Source organism: Apteryx mantelli, chromosome 2 (assembly GCF_036417845.1).
Source record: "Apteryx mantelli isolate bAptMan1 chromosome 2, bAptMan1.hap1, whole genome shotgun sequence".
Taxonomy (NCBI): Eukaryota; Metazoa; Chordata; class Aves; order Apterygiformes; family Apterygidae; genus Apteryx; species Apteryx mantelli.
In genome coordinates this window covers 72864548-72887905 of record NC_089979.1, presented here as the reverse complement: position 1 = coordinate 72887905, position 23358 = coordinate 72864548, and the positions used below count along the sequence as shown (strand labels likewise).

The following is a 23358-nucleotide window of genomic DNA, read 5'->3' as shown; positions in this document are numbered from 1 at the left end:
CACATCATTTTAGTGTCACCATGTGGACATCAACAGTTATTTGCTAGCTACGTTTCTTGTTTCGTAGCCACTTCATGCAAATAGACTTAACACTCAGCTTTGCAAATGGTTTTGAACATGGTGAATCCTTCCTGGATTCAGTGTATATGTGCTACTAAGATGATGATGAATTAGATTGCAATGGAAGTACAACAGCTGACGGAGGAATTAGTGGAAGCAGATGCTGCTGGCCTGTCACATGCCAATTCTGTCATATTCCCATGATAATGATGTTATTACCCAAGAGGATCATCAGTGAGAGCAATAAACAATAAGCAATATAACTGTATTTCTTGATCAGCAAAAATATAATAAATGGAGGAAAAAGTTATTAAACAGCCTGTAGTATAACATTTGCTGCATGGGGCCTTAATAAAAGTGAAAGTAAATGCTATATAGTGCTTTAAAGTTTTTTTTCCCTCCATTTTAAATAAGATTTGGAAAAAAAAACAGACTTAAGGTATGCCCAGTTACCCTTTTAATTACTGTGAAGAACTATTCAAATTGTAATTTTTGAATGCTGTGATAATATGCAAATGAGGGACTGCTCATGTGAAAGTCCACCAGAATTATCCAATTCTCTGAAATGCGGTATTTGCGAGTGCAGTGTAGCAGACAGGTAGCTAAGTTCCCAGAAGAGTCTGTCTCCCCTGGATCTGACCCTGAGGCATAACGGCCATGGAGGGTTTTTTCAGAAACAGCAGCTAGGTGAAAGCTAGCTGCTTTCACTCCTGTGCTCCCAGGGAACCTACTCTTGATAAGCAGGTAACATTTAGAAGAAGAAAAGTTCCTCACTCTCAGCAACTAAATTAGGGTACAGCATGGCATTAGAGAGACTGAAAGTGGTAGAAGCACAGTAGGACCAGTGAGTGGCTAAAGGGTGCAAGGACAGGAGACTGGGTACCCCCTAGCATACTGCTCCCCACTCTGCAATACAGCGTCAATCTTTGCTGGCAGTAGATATCTGTTCAGTGCCCTGGGAAAGCGTGTCTTGTTCTCTTCTTGGCTCATGTATGTAGGAAAACAGAAAATAGAATTTTCTAATGAAAAAGAGAATTAACTGCTCTCAGTTATCCTGTTAGCTCAAGTGGTATTTAGGCAGTGGATCTGATCTGACGAATTGAACCTGAGAGATCAGCATAATTCCACTAATACAGTTCTATTTTAGAAAACAAAAATATCAAAAACTTAAGAAATTAGACAGTGGGAGGGAGAAAATCCTACAGATAATTTCAAAGACAATCAGACCTTCAAACTGAAGCACTCAGAAAGTAACCTAATCCCACAGTTTCCTAGTGTTAAACATTAACATTAATGTTGAGTAGTAGCATATTGCTGTGCATTTCCTCAAAGGCTGATTGCAGTGAGGGAGTTGTAAGCCATTTTACTCCTGAAGAAGAACATCACCTGCAAATCCTATGAACTTGATAAGAGCATAGAGTTAGCTGGTTTGTCTTACCTAAGTTTCCCTTGTGTAGACAAGCCCTAAACTTTGTGTTTTGTTCCAGGAAGCTCTTGTACCTCATTTCTTGTAAGGAGGCAGTACTGCCTCTCTGCAAAAGTGAGAAGCTGATTCCCTTTTATCATTTATAGTAGTTTTCCTCTTGAAACCTGTGCTTTGGGGAACCCTTTGGCTGGTCGTGCAGTGTGACAACCCCCGAGCGTGGGTGCTACTGTACCACCTGCGGAGTCAGCAACTGCCTTTGCATCCAGGAGCCCCGTGGTGGTGGCAGCGGCTGGCTCAACCACTCTTCATTCACATACGAAGTGTGTTCTTCAGTGTTAGTCACACCAATACCTTTAACTCCCACATTTCTCAGCTGGTGCTGATGTCAGTAGTACTGACCCAGTTGACACGAGGAAAGTACATAGCGCTAAAAAAGGATTTGAGGAAACTCTTAAAGCTCTTTTTTTTTTGTGCAGTTTTGTCTCCTGTTACTGGTGCCAACTATGTGGATGGGGTCCTTCTAGGCTTCCTACGTAGCTGTTGAATATGCTCGGTTGCCCTCTTGAACACAAACGTTCTTTTTCTTGTATGCAGCCCCTTAGTAAACACTGCTCCTGTGCTTTTTCTGCAGGAGCACCTCTCTAAATCTTTTAAGTTGGAGAAATGTTCTGTATATGATATACCAAGGGGTGAAGGTAAACAGCTACTCTTGGCCCTGCAGTTTACCTGTGGGATTATACTGCAAACCTGGAGGTCTATCACTTTGAGCATTTCATGGCTCCTCTTCCTCTTTTGTGAGTCAGGAATCTGTATTTTTTTATAATAATACATTATCAGGACAAATTGTTGAGCAAGCTATGTTGTCCTCAACCTTAGGTGAGTCTGTTTCCTTTTATGATGTTCGTCTAGGCTGAAAGGATTGCTAGTTCTGTACAGAAATTCAGGAGTCCCCTAATTAAGTCCTGAGGCCGTTTTTCGTATTATGCATGTCAGAACACATGCCTTTTGGGACTGAAAAGGCTCAAATAGAGCCAGCCAAAGTTTTAGGAAAGGCTACTCCTTCTGTTTTTCCCAGGTCAGAAGAAGCAGCCCAGAGAAGTCATGTGCTCTCCTTTGAGATTACCTATAAACAGGCAATAGTTTTAGGTGTACTTCTGGTGACTGCCTTGATGAAACATGGACACTAACCAGGAATAACTCATAAAAAAGAAGCAAAACTATTTTGTCTGTAAAAGCTGTTCTTCAACAAGGCTGCCAGGCTGAAATGTCAGGCTAATAGGCATTATTTGCTCATTACAAATTTTAAGATTGCAGTAAAGTTCTGACTTTATTGAGGAAAGATGAATTGAGTAACTCTAGGTCTGGTGGGACATCTGGAGAAGCCCTGACAACATTGTATTCAGTGGCACTTCAGTAATAACAAAGAAGGGCACTGGGCACCAAAGTTCTTCTCTGTCTTGCAAAGTCCACCCAGCACCCAGAAATCTTCACTTCCAAAGAACAAATCCCTTTGGTGTTAAATCAGTGATGCTTCATTTACCTGGGGATCACTCGGGTCACTCTCTAATCTCTCAGGTTTACCTCCTGAAGAGTAAACAAAGGAGAGCTCATTTTCATGCAGGGCAGAAGTCACTGACCTAATCTTTCTCTCAGGAGGGATCCTCAGTGCCCATTAAAAGAACCAACACTGAAAAGAGAGAAATAAATCTGTCTCTTCCCTGACACTAAGTAGCCTATAATGGCTGCTCATTTTCCATTTTTGATGGGTATGTCAAGGATTGCAAGTGAATGCAATCATGTCAACAGTCAGATAGTCCCAGCACTTCCGTGCTGTTTCTCCTCTTCACACATCCTGTGCTTTTTCCTGGGCCCATCTTGTGAGGGACTGCATGTTCAAGAGGCAATCTTTTGACTGTTCCAGCTATTTTCTGACTCTAAAAGAAAAGAATAGTTGCTGCCACATTCTGGGTTTGAACCTAAAATATTTTCATCACCATTTAAAATCTGTTATTCTAGTGTAATTAGAGTTGTCCTCTACACGCGTGCAGCTGTTCTGCAGCTGTCACTATTAACAACACAGGTACTGCAAAGTATTTGATACACAACATGTATTTAAGATTGCTGCTGGGACTTAATTCTTATCAAAATTAGGTTCTTACACTTCACCTTTCTATAGCCCAAAGATGTCTTAGCAAGGTCCTGATCATTGTCAATATATATGTAAGGAGAGGTTAGTCTGTGTATACCTGGGTAACTGGCTCATCAGAGTCTGTACTGTGGCTACAATTAGCTGTACAAGCAGATATTGTCATCTTTTCTGGTTTTGAGCTTCAAGATCAACAAAGATGAATCAAAGTTGTCATCAGTATGGTGAACAGTAAAGACACATTCAAATCTTAGACATACAGCTTTCTTCAGATTCATTGAGCAGGATAACACACTATTCCTATGATGCATACAGAGTTAATGTACATTATAAGCAAACATCCTGGCAAGGTCTATAAGGCCAGCAGAATGCTTTATCATATTGGTGGAAAGACCTGGACAAACCATGAGAAAACTGCCTGTCATCATCCTTTCCTAAAAATCTTTTCAGATTCTCTCTCTCCTGTTGTATGCCGAGTTCAGAACAGCAGCTCTGTATGTGTCTGGTGCGGGGGCAAATAGGTTCCAGATAGAGGTCCAATTGCTTAAAGTGAGCTAAGTCTTGATAAATCTGGAGATGCTTTTTATTTGCCTCAAAATAACAAAACCAAATAAAGTAATGTTGCAGATAGGCACCTTGTGTGGCTGCAACTCAGGGCACCTTTGGGAATCCCGGGAGTTGCACTGGCTCCCCCACCAGGCTGCACTGCTCGGTTTGCAGTGTTCAGGTATTGCCAAGCGCTGAATGTTAGGAACAGGCATCTGCTGGATGGGTGTAAACCATCATCCTCTGGCAAGGCACAGGCAAAAGTGGGACTTTGAGTAGCAGCGTATTGTCACAATATCGCATCCCTAACGGCATCCTCACTAACGTAAGGATGATTTGTGACTTTGTAATTGTTATGAAAACATTTTTAAAGAAAAAGTCTTTGGTTCATGCACAGGTAACAGACATTATAACAGTACCTATATTGGTGCTCAAAAGATGTAAACTTCTCATAATTAGCTGTTTTGCTGTCATTACAATGCATATCATGCTATTGCTAATTTTTCTACTCTGACTCTACAGAGCAATGAGTTTTCACATTTCTTTTGGGGGAGATTTTTTTTCCTTTGGCGACCATCAGACTGAGTCTAAATAAACAGCTTTCCATGAATCTTAAGTGTTTTGCCAAAAAGAACTGTGTGGGAAAGTCTGTGTTTAATTTCTTTCTTTTAATCAGTGTCCTGGGCAGAATTGCCTGTTACTGCATAGAGGTGGACCATTATTTACTGTGTAGTAAAACTTTCTCTTTTTCTTCTGACAAAACAATAGGTATTGCATTCCTGCTGCAGAGGAGAATAAACTTGATGATGTGGTACATACCCTGCTGCAAGCCAATGGCACTCCAGGGCTGGAAATGCTTGAAAGTAATGTAATGGTAGGTGAATACTGGGAGAGGGGTATTCCCATTTGAGATTCCAAAGCTAATCAGAAGGTTGGTTGTTTTGAAAACTATTTCGTTTTTGTCTTATATTAAAATAACATAGAGGCTGTTGATAGAGTCTGGACACTTCCTACTTGCAGCAGCGTTTACTCACATGGTATTTTTCTAAGAAGGTGTTTAAATGCTGAAATAAAAATAAACATGAGCAGTAAATGTCCATTTTTAATACTGCCCATGATGTATTTAACTCACAAAGTGAGTGTTTTGTAATCAGTTCATCTGCCATGAATGACATTTTATGCCAGTATGAAGATGAGAAGTCAAATACTTTGAAGGATTTGAAAGATTCTTTGTTTCCCTTGTTTATTTATGGATAACAATTTCCATTTAGTGCATTTAAAAATAAATTTGGGACTCCAGAACAAGAGTAAGTTCCTCGACTATCTCTACCAAATGTGTAAAAACAAAATGGATTCAATGACAAGTCTGTCTGAAAAGATTTAGAACGAAAAACAAATGGCCTGAAGTGTCAGGCATTAAAATGGATGTTACTTTTTTACAGATGGTATTGTTTTGATTCTTTGTGTTTGAGATTGCTTGGCAAGTGAGAGTTTAAACTAGTGTTTTCAAGAGCCACTTCTATAATTCTCACTTCAAATCCTGAATGTGGCAGTGGGGTTTCAGTTTGTGCAAGAGGGAAGAGAGAAAGCGAACGGAGCTGAGTTATCAGTAGAGCACAGCTTTTCTCTGGAACAAGTAGGATGTGGCAGTGCACAGCAAGGAAGGGGGGGGCTAATTGTAAAAGAAAGTTCTCCTTTTTTTTTTTTTTTTTTTGCTTTTATGTCTTTCTAGATCTCCCCAGAAATCTTGTGTAAGGAGGGGATCAGGGTGCACCGTACTGTACAGCAGAGCGGGCAGTTTGTCGTCTGTTTTCCTGGATCCTTTGTGTCTAAAGTGTGTTGTGGCTATAGTGTTTCTGAAACAGTGCACTTTGCTACCACCCAGTGGACAAGTATGGGTTTTAAAACTGCCAAGGTAAGTTGAGAAAAGGAGTTTAAAATGGATTCACTGCCCTGCCATCTAAAACGACAGCAAAGCAGACATTCCAGGATTGCTAGTATTGTGAGACTAGTACAACTATGTCTGTTTTTGTGAAATATTAAATAAGAAAACAAAAAAAGGGAAAAAAATTTGCAAGGCATAAGATGATGTAGGATTTTCAGAAAAATGAGTTAATAATTGAAAACCAAAACCTTCTGTATATTTGAAAAATTCAGAAGATTATTTGTTATGCCTGCAAAACAACTTGCCAGGAAGCTTTCGAAAATCCCTAATTACAATATATTGTATTATGCTTGCTAAATTTTTTTAGATGATGTTTTCTAGAACCATTAGAATCTCAGGTATAAGTATCTGAATAACTGTGCTTGTTAGCCTCTGTGATAGGCAGGGTCAATTAATATTCGCAGCTGTATTGCCTGTCTTTCTCTGCCCCTTCATTCAGGATAAGCTGTTGATCAGGGCAATTTCAGTTTTAATTGACTTGAAAACTCTTAGATTCAATGACCAGCCCATATCATATTAAGCTGTAAATAAAACAAAGTTCCTGTTCCCTTTTCACACTACTACCGATGCAGACTGCCTGCAGAAACAAATAGCTGAATCTTCCAACCCTCCTGGTCTTGGCTACATTTCCGTGTTCTTGGAGAAAGAATATATGTGAATTAACTGTGCCCTCAATCTCCTGCAATACACTATGGGCTGCAGATGCTGTTTTGGTAGTGTTTTGTAGCTAAGCCAATAGTAAATTATCATTTACAGCTTCAGATCAAGTGGTTAGTAAGTAATTAAATATAATATGTCCACACCTAGGTTTTGGTTCTTTAGGGTTAATGGAATTCTTTCTGCCTGGTTATACTAATTGTACATTTACTTAGTTTGAAATAAAGGGTTATTTTATTACAGATTTATTTTGGGGGAAGGTGGGAATTGTATATGTGTGTAGGTAAAGAATGAGAATCCTGAACTAACCTTTTATGTTTGAAGGTATACAGTTATCTTAACTCCATATGCTGTATTTATTGCTCTACTGAACACTCATTTGATATTGTGAAAATGCCACTCTTGTAAGAGACAGAAATCACTATGCAGCAATTAAAAAACTCTTCTTGGTGCCTCAAATTCTGAAGAACAGTTTCTTTTGATTAACTTTAAGAGATTTGCACTGGGTAAATAAAACCTGACTGAAAATCCAGCAGATTCTAATCTATCATAACCTACCTTGGAAATGGAAGTCACAGTACTTACAAACTTTACAAGATCCACAAATATGTGTTTATATCAAAAGAACTCTGGAAACATCTACATTGTTCTTTTCTGTTTTCTTCCTTCTATTTTTTCCTCTTCTTTCCCCAAACTATCCTGTAGGCTTAAGTCTCTTAAATTTTGGAAATTCTTCCTTGGTTCCTTCACTTCGGCAAAGCACTTTGTCATTTTAAACTGAGATTATGCTTTTCAGAGATTGTTAAAGTTTTGTGTAACCAGCAAGATTCCCCTTTCAGACTGTTAATGAACTCTATGACAAACAACTGTATCTTATTGTCTTTCAGTTCTGGACAGCAATACTGACAGTTTTCAGCTGTTAGATATATTGACTTTGTTTTCATCCTGTGATACTGTGACTTCATTTTTTATAGTGACTCTCTTTATATTACTAAACAATGTTGTTCACTTTATGTATTGAATGACTGCTCAATCTTCTTTAATATACGGAAATATGAAATTCTGCATCTGAAATTGAATTGATTCAAGTTCATAAGGAGTTGGGGTAATTGCCGGAATAACAGGGGACGGATGGATTTCACCTAAACCATATGTAGAACCAGATTGCTGGCACTTAAAAAAACAACCCTTGAAATTTTAAACTAAAGATGAGGGGAAGGCTTACTGGTATGGCAGAATACATGTTTGGAATGTCCAAGGGGTAACTCCATATTCTCAAATAAAGCATTGGGCAGATTTGGTAAAGCTCACTTAGGAAATGGGACAACAGAAAATTGAACTAAATAAATGCACGCTGTTCTACAGGTCCTAGAAATTTGGAAAAAAGATGGAATGTCTGGTTTTAAAGGACTTAGTAGTACAGGGCCTACCAGAAACTTGGTGAAAAGAAGAGACTCAGCAGGTACTGTAATACAGGACAAAAAAGTATATAGGAAAAATGGAGTTAGTTATCCTGTTGGTGGAGCACTGTCGTACTTTAAAGAACACTTACAGTCGAATAAGCTAAGTTTAACTCTGTCACAAGTTGCAGAATCGGTTTGCACTGATGTTCCAGTCCTAAATATGAAAAGCCTACTGTGCTACTGACCAACAAAGATGCTGGCAGGGTCTTATATATATCTCCTCCAAAGTTTTAGTTTGGGTTAGGCATGCACTTTAAAACATATTGCACAATTACTACTCCTTCATTCATATCATGGAGCAGTCTCAGCCTGAACAAACTGGATTCCTTTCAGATGAAACTAAGTGAGAAGTGCATCTGATGTCCTCCAGACACTTGTGGTGTTTTGGCCATGGGACCAGGCTAGGCCTGCTCTGAAGCAAAGCCATCAGCACCTGTGTACTGTGGGTTTTGGGTCCTCAGCATCGACTGTGTCACTCCACAGATTCACTCCTCCAGCGCTGCCCTACTTGATAATGTAAAAATCGTCTTTGCCATACTATAGGAGATAAGAGAAGCTGTAAGGGCAGGAAACAGTGATAATGGAAAATGCCAATAACCTCCCCCTAGTGAGGCTAATGGCTGTGTTTGGTATGTAATGCTGGAACTGAAATGGCTTCAAGGAGCAGCTAATCAGGAAACCAGCATGAGGAGAAGAAGCTGTCATCTTGCTTCTCAGCGATGTATGGAGCCTGGTTCAAAACATTACTATCAAAGAGCTGCTCTGTGATGGTGAGCAGAGATTACGAACCTTCAAAGAGCAATAAAAGCAAAATAACCACTACTGTGGTGTTTCATTTCAAAAGACAGGCTTGCATAAAAACAAAGAAGTCTGTTAAATTGAGAATGCAGCAGGAAGGGTTAAATGGTTGCATGCACATAGAAATTGCTTAAAGATGCCATATTAGAGGATCACAACAAATGTACTTTGCCTTCCAAAAAAAGAAAAAAATCAGTAAGACAAAACCCCACTAAACTTGGCTAAATATCAGGAGAAAGGAGTTGACTAGAAAAAAGACAAAAAATCCCTTTGTGTCCAAAAGGTGAAAATACAAAGAACCCCCATCCCCACCCCTGAAATTCTAGCAAGGTGAATGTAAAAACACAGTAATGCAAACCAAAAAGAGATTTTGAAGAACAACTTGCAAAAAAGAAGTGTATTTTAAAGAATGAGAACAGGGGGAATCAACATGGCTTTTGTAGCGGGGTCATGCCCCATAAATCTTTTTGAAGGATGTGTGGACAAAAGAGATCTAGTTGACAGTCTGCTAGCATTTCTGGAAGACTTTTTGCAAGGTTCGTAAAGAAATGAACCTGCCGTAGGTTGAGGGGGAAGGTTTTTATATGAAAAAATAACTGAGTTGAGGATTTGCAGAGGATAGGAGCAAATGGTCAGTTTTTGTAATGGAGAGAGATCTCTTACTGTGCTCCTCAGGAATTCGTACTAAGGCCAGTAAGGTTCAACATATCCATAAATAACCTATAAAAGAAAGTGAATAGCAAAATGAATCCTTCATACTGAAGATATTAATGACAGCAAAAGTTAAAGCAATGAGGTGTTATAGAAAGATTTAATAATACTGAGTGATCTGAGTGTTAAAATGGTAGCTGAAATTCAGGGTTGAAAATTTTAAATGACTCACATATGAGTAAAAAATAATCCTGATTTGACAGACACAGTTGATGGGCTCTAAACTAGCTCTTGGCACTCAGAGAAGTTGTCTTTGAATTGTAACAGACAGTCCTATGAAGTTGTCAGCTAAGTGCTCCATAGAGATTTAAAAGAAGTCTGAATGTTAGCAATTAAAGGGACAAAATAGAAAACAAAACAACAAAAAAAGTCATTATATCCTTGTGTAGATTCTTGGTATCCCCATGATTTGAATACTTTGAATACTGTATTAAATATGAGAGGACTTTTCAACTTGGAAAACTGATGACTGAGAGAAGTATAGGATAGAAGGGCCAGGCCACAAGTGGCCTGTAGATCATAACTATGAAATGAATGTTCATTGTCTCATATAATATTAAAAAATGACTCAAATTATCAGGCAGCAGATCCAAAACAAAGATAAGAAATATGTTTTAAAATACTTCTCTGCATATTTCAGTACAGTATGAAAGAAAAAAATGTACATGGATTCAGAAATTCTGATAAACACATAGATACAGTGAGTTGTGTTAAACAGAGAACACAAAGAGGAGGTTTGGAGAGTGAGGAGGTCCCTGAGCTGCAGATCAGCAGTATACCATGCTTCTGCTGTTCTTGCATCTTTCTCAAGGCGTCCACCTGTTGCCTCTTACCCTGTCCTCAGGTGTTGCCTGTGACAGCCTTTGGTCTGACTCAGTGTGGCTGTTCTTACACAGCCTCAAACAATGTGCTGAACAAATCCCACATGCAACGAAACTTCTTACAGCATTCCCGTAAGCGCAGCTGTTCCAACCCCAAGCTGGCTTTAGCAAAGAGAATTCATTCCAAAGAACATTCTTCTTACCTGTAAACCTCTTTTGAACACTTTTTGGTCTACAAAGGTTACTATGTGATGTTATTTCATATATTAGAATTATCACATCAATTCATGCAATCTGTGCTATTAAAAACAATGAATGATGATATATTGGTTAGGATAAAAGAAGTACCAAGAACGTGTAATTAGAGTTACAGAAGAAGGTGAAAAAAATTTAAGGTTAAAGATAAATTTTCTTTTTGTACCATGACTTTGTTTCCAATGAGCAAGTATTTTGTGGGCTTAACTCCTAACCAAAATGGCACCTTCACATTACAGTCCAGTGTTAACAGTCATTTTGAAAATTCTTGGACTGTGTATAATACAAAACATACCTCTTTAGACACTGGGAAAATGCCAGACTTTGCCCAGCTACAAAGTGAACCAAGGAATTTGCCTACATAGAATTACTGAAAGGGTTTAGTTACCAAAAAATAATCAGTTCTTATTGACAGAATGAAAGACACACAATCAAAAGCTTACCCAGACAGGAACCAGTAACAGGCAAAATTGAGCAAAATTGAAACTCTTCCATTTCTTTTGCCCATTGTCTCTTTTTCCCTCACATCTGTCAGTTCTGCTAGTTGTTGTCTTTATTTCTTGAGTACCTATAATATCTTTGGTGCTTTAAAAGATGATGCAAAATGAAAATAGTCCTAGTCCTCAGCCAGGTTAGAAGAACAGATCTTATTGGGTAGTGGAGAGTAAGAATAATCTATTGCTGAACTTAAGTGGTCGAGTTACTTTTCTTGACCACAACAGGAAAAATGAATCTTTAAGGAGGGAACTTTGAGGTGTGTGTTGGTTTCTCTACTTTAGTGGACTGCATACTAATCTACGCATGGGACTTCTTTTTTCCTTTCTCTTTCTTAACATCTCTCCTGGTCTTGTCTTTTCCACTGATGGAATATGAATTTGTTTTTCTTAAAAAGAAAAAAAAAGAAAAGAAAAAAAAAGAGGGGGGGTACCTGAAATGTGGTAATAGTTGAATACAATGCTGAATACTTAAATTTTGTTTCACTCAGTTTGTATATGCAGATTTTGCCTAGCTTTTCTCTGCATTAAATTTCAAAGTAAAGCCTATTAGGAAAAGGTTAATACAGACTGATTTTTTTTAGCATAAATGCTATCATATATTGTATAGCCTTTCTACTGGTGACGTTGGAAGAAACCAATATGTTAGATATAAGAGACACTAGAATATTCTTATAGAAAGCAGTTCGTTATGACTGTCTGGTGGCATGTATTTGGTTTAGTCTGTCTTAGGTTTCAGAGTTTTGTTCTGTGGCGTTGCTTATCCTAAAGCACATGCAGAAAATCTTCATTCTTAGTCCTTTCAACAGGAAAAAGAGACACAGTTCAGCAAAGCATTTGGGCACCTGACTTTCCACTGAAAGGACTGATTTTTAATTAGTATTGATTTCAGTGTGAAATTAGGATGCTGAATGTAAATTAGGAGCATAAATACCTTGCTTAATTTGGACTATAGAAAGTTTTTGCTTATTTTAGAAGATGAGTTTAGATAATTTTTTATTTCAAATTTGCTCAAGAACTAATATGGAAATTTCTGTCTCAGGAAATGAAGAGACGACGTATAGCCAAACCATTTTCAATGGAAAAGTTGCTTTATCAGATTGCAACAGCGGAAGCAAAAAAGGAAAATGGACCGACTCTGAGTACGATATCATCACTTCTTGGAGAGCTCAGGTAATGAATTGGGGGCGCATTCTACCTATTTTGTTTTCATTGACAGACTCCAGAGGTGGGTAACATAAGTAACAATTTGAGACATACACCTTGCAGCTACTAACCAAGCAAAAGCCCAGCAAACATATTTGAAAACAGCCACACGTGGAAGCAGAAATTTCCTTGGCTGTATATGATGTGTGCCTGTGGTTAGGATGTCTTACTCTAAGAATTCCATACTTCTGGCACCACCAAGAAATTAAAAATATGGAGTTTGACTTGGGTTTTTATTTTGTTGGGTTTTGGTGCTGAGAGTCACGATTTCCTGATGTATTATGTGAGCTATGTGGCGCCAAAGGGTTAAGTGCCTTTCTTTAGTTTTTAACCTATTGGCATCAGTAGCCACTCTCAATCCATGCCAGTAATGGGTTTTGCAACAGGAACTCATCTTTAGCATCAAGAATTTGGTAGTACAGTTGTAGAATGTATTTTTTTTTATGGAGAAAGCTGTCTTTTTTTTTTTTTTTTTTTTTTTTTTTTTTTTTAAGCCTTTGGACAAGTGAGCAGCTTATGCATGGGTGGTAATGCGTCTTGCATTAACACTTCAGTATTTGTAAGGGAAAAAAACCTTTACATTCCTTTTTCTCTCCACAGTGATTAAGGAAACATGTCTAGGGTTTCTCTTAAGATAGGTTTAAAAAAGAAAGAAAAAAGAAAATATAATGTTGCCTGGCTTCCTGTGTAATGATCTTCTCTTTTGTTCCCTACCATGTAGTTGCTACCTATCTTTCAAGTTTGTGACAACTGGTACTCGAGATGTCAAGAAAGTTTTGATGAATGGAATCTACAAACTGTATTTAACTAACTAGCATGTTCATTTGGAAAATTTCCAGTGACATACTGAAGGGGAAAACAGCCCATGTGTTGTTTTAGTGTTCAGAAAGAAATGCAAAGAGAAACCCCTTTCCAGGTGTGCTAGACTGCTTTACCTGCAGCTGGTTTGCCTGTGGGAATAATCACTTTCATGTGCTTTTTTTTCCTTGAAGAGGAAAAGTCTGCAAGTGCGAAAGGTGAAACAGAAATGTTGGTGCTTGCTGTAAGAACGTCCCATCGACCTCTATCAGAGTGGTTCTCAAACTTGTTCATATGCTTAGGTTGGAATTCTCTGGAGGATATCAGTCCTTCCTGGGGCTGCTTATGTAAAACAAAATCCCCCAAAACCAAAACCTGAAAAAAACAGCCAAAGTGGAACAGTGCATCATATATTTTTTGTTTTGTTTTGCTTGTTTGTTCTGTGTCTTTTGCTGCCTCCTCTCCTGATATGCCTTCGCTGCTCAGTTTGCCCATGCCATTTGCTTAGCTTGGCTCTCCACCTATCTTTAGCTGTGTCTGGTGGTGAGGTTTTTTTTATTCTCCCCTTCCATCTGCTCAGCTCACTCCACACTTGCTGTCTTCAACTCAGCTCCAACCCAACCTGCTCTCTCCTAATGCTGCGTAATTCAGCACAGGAAGTATTGTCCATCTTGCAGACAGAGTGGGTGAAGGGCGGCTAGGGGGCTTAATCTTTATTCTTAATTGACATCTCCTTCTTTTCCCCCCGGGTATACAGCAAGATCTTCGTGTTTTGGCACAGTCACTTGCCCTGCTCCCCCTTTCCTGCCTGAAGCACCTCAGGGCAGCAGGTCCCTGGTACATCTCTACCTTCTGATGAAGGTGGCTATGTTACTCCTGACAGCAACAACTCCTCTTCCTCAAGGTAGCTTTTGGCAACTTCAGGAATGGCAGTCATGTTAGCCACATCTCCTGACTCTCCACATGGCCCTGAACACCCAAGGTCCTCCAGGAAGTACTCTGCAGTCCCCAGTTCTCTGTAGAGCAGTTTGAGAACCACTGGTTTGATACAGTGGTCACTTAAAATCCTGAGATAGATAGGTTTTGCCAATTAGATAGCGTTTCTGTGGTGCTGGCTGTGCGTCTCTCACCATGCATAGGGAATGGCACCAGCCTCCAATGACACTCAGGGCTTTGCTGCGCGTAGTTAAGATTTCAGTGATGATCACAGTAAAAGGGTGACTACGCATGGCTTTGCAGTGTTACGAGGAAATGCCAGTTTCTGATTGATTGTATAAAATGTTCACAGGGACACAGAGCTGAGACAGCGGCAGCAGCTTTATGAGGCAGGTCTCCATTCTTCAGCCCGCTATGGCAGCCATGACAGCAGCAGCACGGGGATGGATGGAAAGAAAAAGCCTCGAAAGTGGTTGCAGTTAGAAACGTCAGAGAGGAGGTGTCAGATTTGTCAGCACCTGTGCTATCTTTCCATGGTAAGAAAAATCCTAACCTCTCTCTGTGGTACTGCCACCTCTGTTGTTTGTAACATATTGTAATAGACTATAGGCATTTGAGAGAAAACGTGGCTACAGAGTCATCTCTTGCACTACATACAACATGCAGCAATGTAGATTTGATTTTTGCCAGAACCTAAGAGAGCAGTGACAGAAGGCAACAGTTAGTTATTGTCAGCTATCTTCCCTTCCCTTGTAAGGAAGGCATAAACACCCTCAGCCACTCTGGCACCCACAAGCATGTCTGTATTGCACTACAAGATGTAACTAAGCTAGATAGCTGTAGGTTACCAATAGCGGTAACTCATGGCAGAACAGTTCTCAGGAAGGGCTAGCAGCTCAAATATAGGCATTGAGTCTCAGGCAAGCAGATACAGCCCATGCTGCTATAGTTTCCCTGCAAGTCTAATTGCAGGGTAGGTATATCCTATCTATCAAGCTAAGATCCTGTTTGCCAGCCTCTCTGTTCAAAAATTGTAAAAGTCACACCCATAAACTTTTATTTTTAGAACTGCCTACTGGCTTTTGAAGTTGTGCTACCGAGTGTGGCAACACTTTCAGGGTTTTTTTGCTGCATGCAGAACAGTTAGGAGTAAAGAAATGTCATTAAAAATACAAGAAGCCCCTCCCACAACCTTTTGCATCACCCATTTCCAAGAATAGATCTTTTAAATAAATATACTACAGTTTGTATGAGAGTCCATACTCAGTCCTTTTTTGCCATGTTTGGATTTTTGGTTATAAACATTAGGGGGTTTTTGATGGAAATACAGTGTTCCCATTAACGAAATGGAGCTGTTTTCCTCCCTAGGCTAGAATATGCTGAGTTTAGACTAGTCTTTAGACTACTGAGCAGCTAAGATATGTTTAAGCAGCATTAACCTGAACTAACGTTAAAATGAAAAAAAATTTTTTTTAATACTAATTCTGGTCAACTGGCTCTGTAAACAATGATGTGTAAATGTAATCAAAGGAAGAATTTTTCCTTGTCAACCTTAACAGTAATGAGGGGCAAAAAGTCAACTTGTTTGTCAACTCCCAGGCTGAACTTGTAGGTTTGGCATCTACCTAAATGAGCAAATATGACCTCTACTGAATGAGACAGTAGCTAAGGAATCCTGTGGCTGAGCTTCTGCTTTTATCCTTATTTCAAGACAGCATGTAAAGTAAACTGCTGCTTTCAAGAAATCTTTAGCTATGTTACATACCAGTAAAGCTTTATACATATATCATTATTTGGATTTATTCCTCATTACTTCTGGTGGGTTTTTTTCATTAATCAATCACTGTTTGCCAGCATTAGCATTCAAAAAGGGACATGCACTTTCTGCTTCTTAACCCGTTCTGGATCATATCACACAATGCATACTGCTTCTTGCTTACTCCTCCTTCCACTAAACTGTAGTGAAATACAAGTGTAATAATTTACACATCACAGTGGGAAATAGTGTGCCTAACACAGAACTCTAATTTGGAGCTTACTGAACATTTTTTCCTCTGTGTTTTTGATAGGTTGTACAGGAGAATGAAAATGTTGTCTTCTGCTTGGAGTGTGCCCTGCGGCATGTGGAAAAACAGAAGTCTTGTCGGGGACTGAAAATGATGTATCGTTATGATGAGGTCTGTATAACACAGCTTTGTGATGCTAGTTAGCTTTGACGTTGAAAACTTGGGGCTAGACTTTGCGCTTCTTTTGGCCACCCAGGACCTCAGGAGATTGTTTTCTCTTTTTTGGTGTGGGAAGAAGGTCCTTTATGTTGCAGGTTTCAGCTTTGACATCCTATTATTTCCCTCTCCCTTTCTTCCACTTAGATTATCATAAACTGCATGATTAGGTGTTACAAAACAGAGAAGCCATTTAATGCTCTGGACTGCTGTAAATCATGATGTGCTTTGGCTGGTCGATTTATGGTAACTTCTATGCTTTGTGATAACTTGTGTCTCTTGCTAACTGAAAGTACACTCTGACATACTCCAGTCCAGCCTGAAACTACTTTAGGGTAGAGTAGTAGTACTTCTTGTAGAGTACTTCTTATAGATGTGAGGTCCCGTAATGACTTGAAGCAAATATGAGAATATTATAATCAGCAAAGAGCTCACATTGGTGATTTAAGAATGGCCTGGGATTCTGGGCTAATGCTACATTGCAGTACAGTCAAGTAATGATGTGCTTTACGTCTCTAGTTAGCTCCTGATCTGTGGAAACCACCATGGGATGCAACAGAGATAAAGGGGAAGATGGGGATGGGGAACAAGGGAGCCTTTTACTGTTAGTCCAAGCTGTGCATAGTGAAGCAGTGAAAGAATTTACAAAAGCAGCTCTTTATGATCAGTACTGGACTGGTCACATTTTGAAACAGATGTCTCCACAGCTTCTAATGCATCAGCATAGAGGTATGGAAAAAACAAAATGGTCAGACTAAGTCTGGGTAAGATCTTGCCATTGTGATTTTGTTTGTTTTTACTTGCAGACTCTGTTCTAGTATCGGATACTGTAGGTTACCAACAGACACAGTCTAGGAAGGCCAGACAGATGAGACAGACTTTGTAATGTGATAAACACAGAAGAGTTTCAGGAGATTCCTCAGAAATTTTAATGTTTCTTTTATTCTTGAGATTATTCAGCCCCTATTTATTTCCTGTGTTTGCTCAGAACTGTTAATTCTGTTGAGGTTTTCAAAGATAGTCTCTTCCCCAGAATCACATACAATAATTACTTTTGCTAGCTTTCATAATTACAAAGTGGATGATTTAGGCAGCACTGAGAAAGGCAAAAAACCCTCTCCTTCAATTACTGTATTTTTTTTTTTTCCAAATGAAAAAGCTATCATTAAGTTTCTACATCTGAAAGATACTAAATGTATGCCTGATGGTTGTTACAGGTTTGGGGTTGTTTTTTTTGGAGGGCTGTGAATAACAGAGATATGATCTGCATGTCAAATGCCATCTGTTAGATATATTTAACTGTTGTTAGATATATTTAATTAAAAGATTGTTTCAACTTTGCACAAAAATAACTTCTCAAATTTCTTAACAGGACAGTACAGACAGTTCAAAAAAATTTCACACACCCCAAACTTCAGCAAATCACTTAATGTAGTGAAATGCGTAGAAGCAGTAATGTAGCCAAGACACTTTGGTATGCAGTTCAAGGACTTTTGTCTCTTGCTCATCCCAGTGCCATGGACTTGTAGCCCTTTTTCTGAGTAGCAGCAGGCAAGGCTCTCACTATGCACTGGGTCCGAGCAGTTGGGACACCCAGAGATCCTAAAAGGCAGTAAACCAAAGTAGCATCCCATAACCAATGACAACAATCTTACAAAGAAAATGCAGGCTCTTTTCCCTAAATTTTAAAGAAATATTTAGTAAATAGTAAGTGATAAGCAGTCTTACCTTAGATTTAAAGTACAGCATTTATTACATTGTTCAGTAGTGGGTTTTACATTGTGTCTGAAGAAAATTTCTGACCCTACTGAAGTAGCCTTGCAGCCCTGCTTCTTTATTCTTGTCCAGTTCTCTAAAAACTCAGTGGCCAGAGCTTAGGCTGTTCTAGTTCTGTAGCTGGATACTGTCTTTTAAGTTGGAAGGGGGGAAGCTTCAGCAAGGGTAGTTATTCAGAATACTGCATAGTAATTATTACCAAAATCTAGGTTGTGAAATAGTAGTATATAAGCCAAGCTTCTGCATAGTTTAGAAATAAGTAGATTTTCTTTTCCAGTTTGGTGCTTTCAGTCCACAAGGCAGCACTACTTCTATGTGTACCAGAAGCAACTGGAAAAAGAGAAGATGCTAATTTGTGTTTTGTTTTTTCCACTTCCTGAACAGGAACAAATAATCAGTCTAGTCAATCAAATCTGTGGAAAAGTATCTGGTAAAAATGGCAGCATTGAGAACTGTATCAGCAAGCCTACACCAAAAAGAGGACCTCGTAAGAGAGCGACAGTTGACGTGCCATCATCTAGGCTTTCATCCTCCAGTTCATCCAAAAGTGCTTCAAGTTAATCCTGAAGATGCCAACACTCTCATTTTGTCGATTTATATATATTTTTTGTAATTATTATACCATAGTTTGGAGTACTTGCTGTAGAATACAAGCTGTCTTTGCACTAGCTCTAAAGAAGATTTTCTTCTGGTTTTAGAGAACTAATTTTGTTTTAGCATTAAACTGTCGAATTTTTTTTTGTACTTAGGATAGATAGATACAGCAGTCAGATTTTTTTAAACTGCCGTATGTTCACTGTTTTAAAACCGGCAAGGGGCTGATAAAATATTAATTTGTATTGTCCCTTTGGCTGAAAAAAAATAAAAAGCCTTTTTGGTAACTGTGAAAAAAGGCTTTTAACCCATTTTTGAATAGGTTAAAGTTTGATGTGTTTTATAATTTGTTCTCCAGTCATGCGAGCAGATTTTTCTAGAGTGAAAAGGGATCGGAGACAAAACTTGAAAGAAATTGCTTTACTTTGGCTGTCTTTTATTCTGTCACGGCAAGATGAGTTTTGTAATTTTTTAAATTGGAGAATACACACTTTCTTTGGGAGGTTATGGCAGCTGAAGCTGGACTTTGTTTCCTAACTGTAGGCAAAAGGAGGAGATTTGGAGTATGTTCTCTTTTACCAGCACATCACTATGCATCTGTTTTGAGGGGGAAAAAATAAAAAATAAAAATAAAAAAAGAGAAGGAAAAAAGACTGCCTGCCTTGAGGAGTCATGTGAGGGAAAACTGTGCCTGATTTCATTAGGAAATCCATTCTGTTATTTTTTGGTGCTGTTGGCTACTTTATCAAAAACCCTTCAATAGCATCCTTTAAAAAAAAAAAAAAAAGAAAAAAAAAGTGATTGAAGCCATAAGTGCTTCTTTGTCATAGACGTGCAATCTTTCTAACATTCCATTTCCATTCCACTGCTGTTTTTCACACCTTACACAGTTGAGCATTAATTTTTGTTTTGAATTTGTTTCATTATATGATCACTTTTAGAGCCACTAGCAGGTCTGCATTTTTCTTTTGAATGTGAAAATGCATTTGCTTTCATCTTGTCTATTTTTCTCTTCATGTTGTAACAACAAAAAAAAAATCACACCTTTTGTACATATGCCTGTAAATTTTTTTAAATACTTGAGCCTTTTCTTGGGGTGGGGGGGGAGGGATGGCGAAGAGACAAGATGAAGAAAAGCCTTACGTTTCACTTTCTTCATCGGTTGGATTGGATGCTTACAGGGTTTTTCTTGTAACATTTATAAGTGCTGCTTACATCACTGAACAACAACAAAAAATAATAATGGAGTAGCTGTTGCCCTTTTCTGGTTGTGTGTACAGTATGTGTGGAATAAAAAAGGGAAAATGTTTTCACAAACTGTTTTGTTTCGTAATTGAATTCAACAATACCGTAGCTACCCATATTGCACTGAGCTTGCCAGTGGTGACTGTCAGGAAAGTCCTATAATACAGTTTGTTGGTTGTTGTTTGCAGAAGACTGAACTGTTTTGGAATATTTAACAATAACATAAACAGAGTCAAGTGTTTTCAAATGTGGTTGTCTGGTTTTTATGGCCTTGCTGTGTACTTTTCCCTCTTGACAGTAAACTTCTGACTATGGCTTACAGTTTGACATTTAATTTATTAGCGCTGCTCTGCTCTCTTTCCTTGTAAGGAAAGACTTCATGTTGTTTATTGCCAGTTTTTTGTTTACTTTCCAGGTTTGTACTACAAGGTTTAATAAAAAAACAAAACTTTTTTGGACATTTTGTCTGTCTTCTGGAAAGCAAGTGAGTAAAGTAAACTCTTTCAAGAAAGATTTCTTTCAACAAACGCATTGTTAAATAGTAAATACATAATTGTAGGTAGGCTCCTAGCTTTCATTTCCCAAAGTGAGGTCAGGAAACTGTCAGATAACAGGAGATACAGTGTATCCTTAAGGAAACTGGCCACTTCCCACCTGGCTAGCAGCAGGAGAGACCTCATTCTCACCCATTAATTTTGTCAGGGCAGGTCTTTGGAAGGGATCTACATCACAACTCATCCTTTTACTTACGCTGTTTCTGATTACATTCCTTTCCTCAGTGCATGAAGAGCAGGAGCCAGAAGACTTCTTGAGGTAGAGCAGATCCCTGCAAATAGAGTGCAAGACTCGACAAGAAACAGGTGTTAGGTTCAGACCTCAATATTTTAGAAGCAAGAAAGTAACTGCAGAAAAAAACTATGGGAGGTAAGATGATGACTATCAATTCTAAATTTTGTAAAATGTATGCACTTAATTGCTATGTTATTCAGGTTTATTTCCCTTAAATTGCTGGCTTGCATCAGTGTCATCAAAAACAAGTTACTGTGGAAGTAGTAAATTACACTGGTGCTCAATATAAATAATCCGTTTTTCTAATTGCTGAATTAGTCTCCTCTGTTCACTGTCATGGAGAAAATATTTGGGTAATCAAGTAAAAGACATGGTTGGGATAGAAATACTTTATTTCATCTCAAGAGAGGAGTAAGTTTATACAATGCTAAGATATCTGCTCGACGAGGAGCATAACATTTCAATATATATCTCTCCTCCTTTTCAATTTCTTAGTTTTTTCCTTAACACCTATGATAACTAAGTTGGTCCTGAATAAGAAGTGTGAGAGAGTAGACACTGCTGCATTAGTAGACAAAGGTAGTAGGCAGACAGTAGATAGTAAAGAGTAGAAGTAACTTTTCATTTTGGTTGGAGCCTGAATCTTCAATTGTAGCTGCTGAAAACATGCAAGGAACAATTTGAGTTCAGTACTATACATCAACTCTAAATATTTCCAATCAGTCATTTAAACGTTAGTGCTCAAAGAAACTTATCTTCCCCCTTTAATTCTTTTATACATAGTATATACAGAAGTTGTACTACTCCCCTGAGCCCCGAGACTACTGTTAAAGTGTGTGTGCTTTAGGCAATTTTTTAAAAACCAACCTCCACATGACTGGCAATCTTGTAAAAATGCTGTATTACTAGTAAAAAGATCTGGCTGTTATGACTGGTTAGCAAATTGTTACACAGACAAGCTCTTCATTCACCTGTTCATTCATTCAAAAGTCATTCTTAAAGGATATGGTATTAAGATTCAAATAGTTTGAGAGTCACTTTCATCACTGACATCTGAAGCACCCTTTCTTTCAGTAGTTACAGCAGCAAGAGCAGTGTCCACTTGAACTTCCTCTTCATCAGACTGAATAACTGGGGACTCTCCTTCACTTGCATCTTGGCTGGCAGAATCAGTACAGGTTGATGACAGTGAAGACAGTTTCTGTCGTAATTCGGACTGGCTTGGAACCTGAAGACTTATCTCATTCACATAGGTGTTGGAGTCTGGCCCTTAGAGTTGGAAAAAGACAAAAAAAAAATCAAGCTGTGGATCAGCAAATGAATTGGTAAGTCAGTACATTAAGTGAGCTCAAATTTGGTTCATGAGTTGCATTCAGGCTGCTTTGCTGCTTTTGCAAAATCCTGTAACAAAACAAAACACAAAGCTGCCTATTGGCTTTTTGCAAGCCAATTTAGGCTACAGGATTGCTTTAGTCTGGTTCTGATTGTACGTCTCTCTCTCCTTCTAGTATTTCTAATACTTGAGATCAAATAAGCTAAGACTGCAGAAGTATTAAGTCCTGATTCTGCTAAGAGTCATAGCTGATGTCTAGTTTGCCTATTAGCCAAGACCATTTAATCCTCCTAACAGTGACTTTTGATAAAGTCTATTCAGCATGTGCTGAGAATCATCACCAATAGAAAAATCCTCCAAACAAGCTTTGTCCAACAGAAGGACATGAATTAACCTGACTGAAATTTAAAAATTTAACTGGAAGATGGGCAAGATTTGTAATCTCCAGTTTTGACTGAGAATGAAGATGCAGAAGCAAAACAAAACAAAACTTTGCCCGCAGTGTCAAAGAATTCCTTTGGTAAAGCCGTATCATAGCTGAAGTGCACAGGAATGGGATTTTTAAGACCGCGCTTCTGCCCTGTCCTACTCAAAAAGATATTTTTTCCTAAGCAAATTCAGTGCAAGGGTGTTTGCAGTTTAACCGGTCAGATTTCAAGGTTCTCTTAGAGCCTCTTCCCTGGACACTTCCTGGCAGTAAATAAGAAGGGAAAATGGGGACATCTAAACTCTCTTTCTATGTGATCTGCCAAAGAAGGCTCTTTTATTACTTATCTGCTAGGCCTGGCAAGTATTTCTCCATAGTTGGGGTACCTGACTTTGGTACTGAGTAACCTTAGTGAGAAAATGCTCTTAAAAATCCCGTGGGATTTTATAAGAATTTATTATTAAAAAAAAAAAAAAGTTTTCAAGAGGGACAGGTGGAAATGAGCTGATCACTGTGCCTTGCCTCTGCTAAGGTTGGCTTTGGAGCAGTTGACAATACATTGCCCAAAGACTTGTCCTCATGGTCTTATCAAGCATCCCAGTGTTGATTTTTTAACAAGAAAATAGTTAACAGTAGCATTTGGGGGCAACAGGAGCTTGTTGTACTAGACACTGTAAGGTATGCTAGATGTTGCTCAGGCACATTTCTTG

The 23358-nt window shown here is 38.6% G+C and overlaps 2 protein-coding genes across 10 annotated transcripts in view; one reads left to right on the top strand and one right to left on the bottom strand.

The window, feature by feature from the left end:
* JARID2 (jumonji and AT-rich interaction domain containing 2) overlaps positions 1-20557 on the top strand; it is a 238064-nt gene extending 217507 nt beyond the window's left edge. For 5 of the 8 annotated variants that reach the window (XM_067290888.1, XM_067290885.1, XM_067290886.1 and 2 more), the window contains 6 exons: positions 4947-5052; positions 5911-6093; positions 12365-12495; positions 14615-14798; positions 16332-16439; positions 18645-20557. In XM_067290888.1, coding sequence (XP_067146989.1) covers positions 4947-5052; positions 5911-6093; positions 12365-12495; positions 14615-14798; positions 16332-16439; positions 18645-18821 — 889 coding nt within the window. In that variant the 3' untranslated portion in view covers positions 18822-20557. Of the gene's footprint in view, positions 1-4946; positions 5053-5910; positions 6094-12364; positions 12496-13249; positions 14799-16331; positions 16440-18644 lie in introns of those variants that run through there. The other 3 variants (XR_010883351.1, XR_010883352.1, XM_067290887.1) reach the window with 3 other exon arrangements.
* Positions 20558-21262: 705 nt separating this feature from the next.
* Positions 21263-23358, bottom strand: part of DTNBP1 (dystrobrevin binding protein 1) — a 74241-nt gene continuing 72145 nt past the window's right edge. For both annotated transcript variants that reach the window (XM_067290890.1, XM_067290891.1), the window contains exon 10: positions 21263-22157. In XM_067290890.1, the coding sequence (XP_067146991.1) occupies positions 21907-22157 (251 nt within the window). In that variant the 3' untranslated portion in view covers positions 21263-21906. The remainder of the gene's footprint in view (positions 22158-23358) is intronic.